The sequence below is a fragment of the Phoenix dactylifera genome, chromosome 7, assembly GCF_009389715.1.
Source record: "Phoenix dactylifera cultivar Barhee BC4 chromosome 7, palm_55x_up_171113_PBpolish2nd_filt_p, whole genome shotgun sequence".
Classification (NCBI taxonomy): Eukaryota; Viridiplantae; Streptophyta; class Magnoliopsida; order Arecales; family Arecaceae; genus Phoenix; species Phoenix dactylifera.
Window position 1 is genome coordinate 5,788,525 of NC_052398.1, and position 7,117 is coordinate 5,795,641.

A 7,117-nucleotide genomic window follows, 5' to 3' on the forward strand; every position below is an offset into this window, starting at 1 on the left:
GTTTCCTATTAATTCAATTTAGTAGGTGCCTGCAGCTAAGTTGGTCGAGCAATGCTGAATACAAGCTGACAAATGGCATACATCTGTTGCTGTATTATGACATGTTTTTGGATCTCATTTGCATAATCTCGTTTCCAAGGAGCAAAATCCTTGACAAAATTTGTGTTGAAATTTTCTTTTCATTTTGTTAGCAGGGTAACTCGTGTTGAATTTATAGCTAAAAGCTTGGCTGTAGCATTTATTTTAACTTCAGCATCTTTTGATCATCTGCATCATTTGAAAAGAGAAAATAAAAGAAGATAGTTTAAATGTTTCCTACAGGAATTTTCTTGAAGATAAAAGTCTTGCGCAATGTAATTTTTCTCACTGCTCTGAACAAAGCCTGCAAGGAAATAAAACAGATAGATATGATCAAACTATCAGTATAGTGGGCCAAATATGGCAACACAAAGTGCATCTTACAAGATGAACCATTTGAAAAATAATATAAAGTTGATATATGAGGCTCTCCATGACATCTACAAGAGAAGTAAAGATCTCCCAAAAGAAATAAGAAAACTGTCCGAAAAGGATGATACTGTTGGTATCATGCCATTTTGATATGAAACCATCATTGATAAAGGTGCCAGGATGCTGAAAACCATCAATACCGATATGCACCGGCCACACCAGTCCATACCAGTGCATACTGATGGAGTCGTACCGTATCCGATTGGTACCAACAGTTTTTTGTCATTCTTCTTAATATTTTCAATATTTGTATGTACAATCAATACCGGCACCACACTGATCCATACTATTCCAATGGAAACGATACCAATATCTAAAACCTTACATGAATATTGTATTTGGATGATTTAAGGCTAAATAAAGATACATCCATCTTTGAACTTGCATCTTTTGCTAACCAGGAAAATGGTTGGCTAATATGACAATTGAACTTGCCGTATAATATAGGTAACAGTCAGAGGACTGGAGAAGTACCTCCCACTTCAGCCAGCAGCACAGAAAAGATCCTTCAAGTTGAGTAGAGAATGAATGGTACTATAAACAATAAAGAAAAAGATGATTAGCACACATTCAGCAAGGCTCATTACATCTCTATAGATTGAGATTATCTTAAACAATTTGCAATAGTTTGATGCAAAACCTCAAAATTCCAATTTGTGAAATCAAATATCACAAGTGATCTCAATTTCCCTACTATAGTCTCAATCTTTCTGGAAGCATTTTTTACAATCCAAAACTGATATGGTATAAGTGTAATATGAAATCTAACCTTGATATGGTATAGTTTTACTAGCAATGCATAATAATATTAATTTAAATATGATATTCTAGGCTTGATATGAGATGGTCTACCCTAGGTACATTACAGGAATAATACATAAAAAATCGTTTTTAGCTAGTCTTCGATGGATGCTCCTAGGCCCTTCAGCCTTTGAAATAAAACATAAACCATATGATTGTATTACCACCACAAAAGGTTTTTTAATTTGTCGCTAACCTGAGATGTACAAAAAGAGGTAAAATTGCTAATGGAGTATAATTAGGAAACCATTTAGGCAGTACTACGGAAAAAGAGATATTCTCCTAACACCCTGTGGGCATTGCATTATGTTCATTTGCATGTGTCTGTTTGTTATACACACATACACATATTTTATGCCATGTCTCCTTAATATATCATTCAATGTTTTGCTGTACATTTGATAGGCTGGATGAATTTGAGCTTTTCCATCCACTTAGAATTTGACGCTTGATGAAAATGTTTATTCAATCAATATAAATACAGTTAGCAACTAAAAGAAAACTTAGTTACGTGGACTTAATTATGATCAAACACTCCTCATAGACTTAAGAGGGACTATCTAATATGTAATACTAATATACCCTAAGATCAATGTACGAAAAATTTTGAATATGTGTATGAACTCAAGCATACTATACTTCTAACTACTCACTCGACAATTTATCTCATGCCAAGATGGTTCCACCACATAGGCCAAATCAAAAGCACTCCAATAAAACCAGCTGTCTTTTTTCTCAAACTTAAGAAATTGCAGTGATTTTACTAGTGACTTTTCAAAAAATCTTGCAGAGACAGATAACAGAACTATACGTGCAATCAATCAGCCAAGCCAGATTTATAGTTGGGAAATGTTCAGATGACCATACGCACTAAAATCTGTTATATCAAAGCACAAATTATTAAGTTAAGGTCAAGCTATGTAACCCTTAATTATGCGACACACTCAATTTTTGGTTTCCTCTAAATGTCAAGAGATGTGTAATGCTAGGTACAAGTGGCTAGCTGACCCATGAAGTAGCTTCTGCTTCATGTGCCTACAAACTAAAGCTTTAATACTGGAACACTGATCTGGCTTTACTCCTTCCAAAAAAAGAAATCTTTGCACCCTGAACAGCCCAACAAGTTTTGAATTATTGGGTCTTGAAATAGCAAGTGATTCCAACTTTAAAAATTGATGAATTTTTATAGCTACACATTTAGTCTTCAAGGCAAAAATGTTCTCATTGCTGCAAGTCATAGATGGAATATCCAGATTTCACTTTTCACATCCATAAGTTAAGCAAAGGATGATTTTTCTAAAAAATAGGAATGCAATTAAAGGCATATGTTTCGGTTAGGGATGTGTATCATAAATGGAATATCTGGGTTATTGTAACAACCCAGAACCTCACCCAAAATGGCTAGCCAGAAGGTGCTATATGGGTTTCTTAGTCCTATATAAGTATCCAACATCTTCTCGGTGAATAACCAATGTGGGACTAAACACACGCTCGCACGGATCCTCATATACTCCCCTCGTTTAAGCCTTGACGTCCTCGTCAGGCTAAGAGTTCAAATCCATTCAAATCTAATCATATACACCACGATAGGCCCATGGTCAGCCTCCATTAACCCGTGTAGTGTTTCCTAGTCCACATAGGCTATGCACCGAGTTCGCTCTGATACCATTTATAACAACTCAGGACCTCACCCAAAATGGCTAGCCATAAGGTATTATATGGGTTTCTTAGTCCTGTATAAGTACCCAAGATCTCTTCGGCGAATAACCGATGTGGGACTAAACACATGCCCGCACGGGTCCTTACAGTTATACATTCAGGTTTCACTTTTCATATCCATAAGTCAAGAAAAAGATAACTTTTCTAAAAAATAAGAAGTGAGGAATGGAATTTATTGTATATCTTAATCAAAAAAAATCAGCTTACATCGTAACTACTTCTCAAGCTGCCTATCAACATTTGTACTGGCCACTTAACTGATGCATTTTTTCAACTACACAGAATCAAACAGGAAAATTTAACAGTTTCAGTTAGTCGCTTCCATGTCCTAAATTAAATATTGTTTAAGAATAGAGGGGCATGCTATCCACATTTCTCCAGTTACAACTTCAATCAATATGCAGTAATTTATGGAAACAAACAACTAGTTTTAGAAGGTAGATATTATTCCTCAGTTAATTAAAATCTCACGTAAAACCTTAGCATTTCACCATAATAAAAAAATAATTCATGTGTTCTAGCAAAGAAAGACATTGAACTTACCAATTAAAACAATACTCAGCACCAGCAAGAAAGTGATTCGGAGAGAACTCAGGTGATACTGTGTTCCTTGGATATGTCGTTGGAGCCCGTTCACCCTTCCAGCATGTAGCCAAACACTGGAAGCTTTAGAGTCATCTTTCCAACTACTAAAACAGCACCTGCTTCTTTCAGTCACCCCATTAATTCTCTGCTCAAACACACACACACACATACACAAAAATAAGAGTCTGATTTCAGCCTGATTTCAAAGGATTTATACGGCCCATAGAAATCCTATTAACCCAAAAACGAATAAAAACATAGAAAAGGTCAATTGAACTTCAAATCCTCAATCAGACAAGAAGTGTAGCTGAACAAAACGTCCAACCTACTAAGATCACCACTATACAAAAATATAATCATCAAGTGCACTGTAATACAAGCTTCAACTGATCTCTTATTCGATGAGATAAATACCAGGTGCAAAATCTGCCGGTGAAATGAAGAAGGTAATGAATAATATTCATAGACTGCACACGTTTGAGGAAAGTTCTCACCTGCGCAAACCGGGTTATACCCCTAAAGTTGAGGTAATTTGATAATCCTTGTCTCAACTGAAGATGCTTCTCACTCTTAGCCTTCCAGAAGCTGTTCCTAAAGCACCTTAATTTTGTTGTTGATTCAGCACTTCTTAGGAAGCCAAACAAACCAGATGCACGATCTGGTGTTTCTGGCCTCACCTCCACCAATTTTCCACTTGTATCCTCCTCATCAGCTACCACAATCTTCCAAGCACCCATATCTGCTGAACTTAATGTTCTCCTCTGCCCGTTCACCTGCTCTCCTTGAAAGCAAACATCATCTTTGCATTTGGGACTTACTTTTGCTGCCACTTCCACTGCATACCTCGCATCCTTATTTGTTGTTACCGTATCCTTAAAACCTCTTGCAGAATCGGACATAGTTCTTAACTCACATGAACCTTTATTAGCAACATTTTTGTTTGTTGTCTCTTGCAAAATTTCTGGTGCCGCAGAAAGAAAAACAGCAAGATCATCTCGTTCTTCCTCATTTAACTGCACCCAACGAGGTGGTTGCTTCCCTTCTTCAAGAAGTGTAGAATTCAATGCCTGTTCTATATGAAAAATTTGGTTTTCTATTGCAGCTATGAACTGCCGGCGCCTAGTGACAATATTCTCTCCTGATGAACAATTGTCATGACTCAAGTTAACAGCTCTCTCAAATTCTTCCAACTGCACAGACAAGCATCACAATTACTGATAATGAAAAACCAAGACAAGAAATGAGAGCCAGTTTTCTCAGAATGATACGTGGGTATAGAGAAAGGATAGAAAAATAAGGGTGACAAAAACCCACCTGCCACTTTGCAGTGCCTAAAGCAGTATGGAGCTCCCTCCGTAATTCATCAGACATTTCAGAATTCAATCCATCGCTACGGTCTCTAATCCACATCCTATACATAGATTCCAATCTGAACAAGAAGTGCAGAAGGCCAAAAAAAAACACAATTTTTGACTACAGTCAGCATCAGAACCTCAGAAGCAAGCAATCAAACACAAAACAATACCCATTCTCAAAGGAAACCAAGGTTACATCCATAAAAACCAAATATTTTCCCAGAAAAAAAGATTTTAATCAAATCAAGAGCATAGCTCCCATCAAGATTCAAACTTGCCATCAAGAGACAAGAAAACATACATGTCCGCCGATTCCTGGACCACCTCCGCAGCTGAAAAGAATACATCTTTCTTCCACTGATCAAAAGCAGTACCCACCGCCATCGGCCAAGAGGAAAGGACCTCAACGGAGACCCGTGTCCAACGGCGCCCCGGAGAACCGGAATCCACCCAAAAACTTTCCCTATTCTTTCCTTCCAAGAAGAAGCAAAGGAATCCAGGCAAAGCAAGGGGAAAATACCTCGTTTTCTCCCACGCCTTCTCCCCAAGAAGCAACAGAACACGACGAGAGGAGCAAAGGAGAGAGCCGTGGAACTCTCTCCCTCTCTCCCACTCTCCCCCCTCGCCCTCTCGCTTCGCGTCCGAAAACTAGGCCACAGAGAGCAAGAGGGCAGCGGTTGGGAATTTGACCGTGGGCCGCCAGCCACCAAAATAGGTGCGGGGTCCACATCCACGTGGCACGGCTTCCGAAGTTACCCGCCGCGGAGTCGGTACTTGCATAATATATTTATACACGCAAGAAGCATGTGGAGTCGTTAAAAATGATGCAAGATAATTAGGGAATGGGCTGGCGATAACCGGAGGTCTAACTGGCCAAGCCTTCTAGGATTTAACTACCTACCTTGTTCTCTATAGTGTTTAGAACCGGCAGGTGCCATATCCAAATAGGTTTAGAACCGGCAGGTGCCATATCCAAACTGGTAGACCTGGCTGGCTTGACCCGCTTAAGTTAACCATTCAATATAGTTGGCAAATCATATCCTATACTGCATGCACCAACATAGCAGTGTATTATGCCAATCATCATCTCCTTCATATAAGTCAACCATCAAGATGAGTGCATATAGAAAGAAGGCAATAGTATATACAGTATACGGTATAATTTTTTCAGTATAGTACATCTTTTGTATAGAGTTGCAAAACATGAACCATTTAGATTAATTTCTGAATAGAACAAGTCATCCTATTTAAATCAAAATTGAGCTCGAGAAAAGCTAGCTTGAGCATGGAGGCGGAGCACAAGATTGGCGTATCATAATGTATAATACCTCAATTAAATTCAAGCACATTTCCATTTACGGAAATATTTGCAGCTAGACGAGCATTTCGATAGTTTAATTGAGATTTAACTTAGTGATTAGCTCAGGTTATATGTCCATAATATTATATTAAAGCCTTCACCCACCTTGGTCTCTTAAAACATTCATAGACAAGGTTTTTCGAGCATTGCTCAAAGTCAGTTGTCAAACTTTAATATGATAAAAGTGGATCAAGTTTCTGCATGATGTGGATTCCTCTAGATCGACTTGTTTGCATCCTCCAATTTTGTTGTCATGCAAAGCTTCAGCGTCGTTGACTGTTTCTCCCCCGCTGAAACACTTATGTTGTGAACCGTTGCAAAACTAGTCGAGAGTTGATCTTAGATAAATAATGCATGCTCTATTTTTTGAGATGCTGCCAATGTTCAGTTCCATTATCAGCCACTCTCCTCTTTGGAATCCTTTCCTTTGACTTAAGTTGGTTTTTTTTGGAGGCTAGGTGAGGAGATATGGTCGGATTCTGGACAGCGAGAGAAACGCACTAACTAAATATTTTAATAGTGCAACATATGTAGTTTATTTTGTCCATAACTTTTTTTTTTTGGTGGATTGTCTAGAAATCTTTCGTGCCAAGCAAAAGCAAGTGGCACAGTTTTGGCACTTGAAACTCCTGAAAAATAGAGTCACAACTTACAAGGATGCGCCCTTAAAGTACTTCTCCGGAAAAATATGTTATTTATCTTCACATAAAGCGGTTTTTGGTCACAAGAATAAGAAATAGTCCAAAGTTTCACTTTGGACGCCAAATAGGTGATTTAACTCCAAATC

At 38.1% G+C, this 7,117-nt stretch overlaps 1 protein-coding gene across 2 annotated transcripts; it reads right to left on the reverse strand.

The window, feature by feature from the left end:
- Nucleotides 1-203: 203 nt before the first annotated feature.
- On the reverse strand, nt 204-5,645 carry LOC103707089. 2 transcript variants are annotated; one of them, XM_008791448.4, is made up of 6 exons: nt 5,272-5,645; nt 4,930-5,044; nt 4,110-4,805; nt 3,574-3,760; nt 985-1,044; nt 204-382 (listed from the first exon to the last, which is right to left on the reverse strand). In XM_008791448.4, exons 1-5 carry the CDS (start codon nt 5,352-5,354, stop codon nt 1,019-1,021), a joined length of 1,107 nt encoding a protein of 368 aa, XP_008789670.1. In that variant the 5' UTR covers nt 5,355-5,645; the 3' UTR covers nt 204-382; nt 985-1,018. The 2 variants fall into 2 exon arrangements, with proteins under 2 accessions (XP_008789670.1, XP_008789669.1); XM_008791447.4 differs by lacking the exon at nt 204-382 and having other exon boundaries at nt 453-1,044.
- Between the last annotated feature and the right edge of the window lie 1,472 nt (nt 5,646-7,117).

Excerpts from the sequence above, each read along its gene's own strand:
- LOC103707089 (XM_008791448.4), bottom strand. The coding sequence starts at position 5,354 with ATGGCGGTGGGTACTGCTTTTGATCAGTGGAAGAAAGATGTATTCTTT. Across the intron at positions 3,761-4,109 it reads GTATAACCCGGTTTGCGCAG|AGAATTAATGGGGTGACTGA; the intron begins GTGAGAACTTTC and ends GTGTTTGAGCAG. Across the intron at positions 1,045-3,573 it reads GCTGAGTATTGTTTTAATTG|TACCATTCATTCTCTACTCA; the intron begins GTAAGTTCAATG and ends TATTGTTTATAG.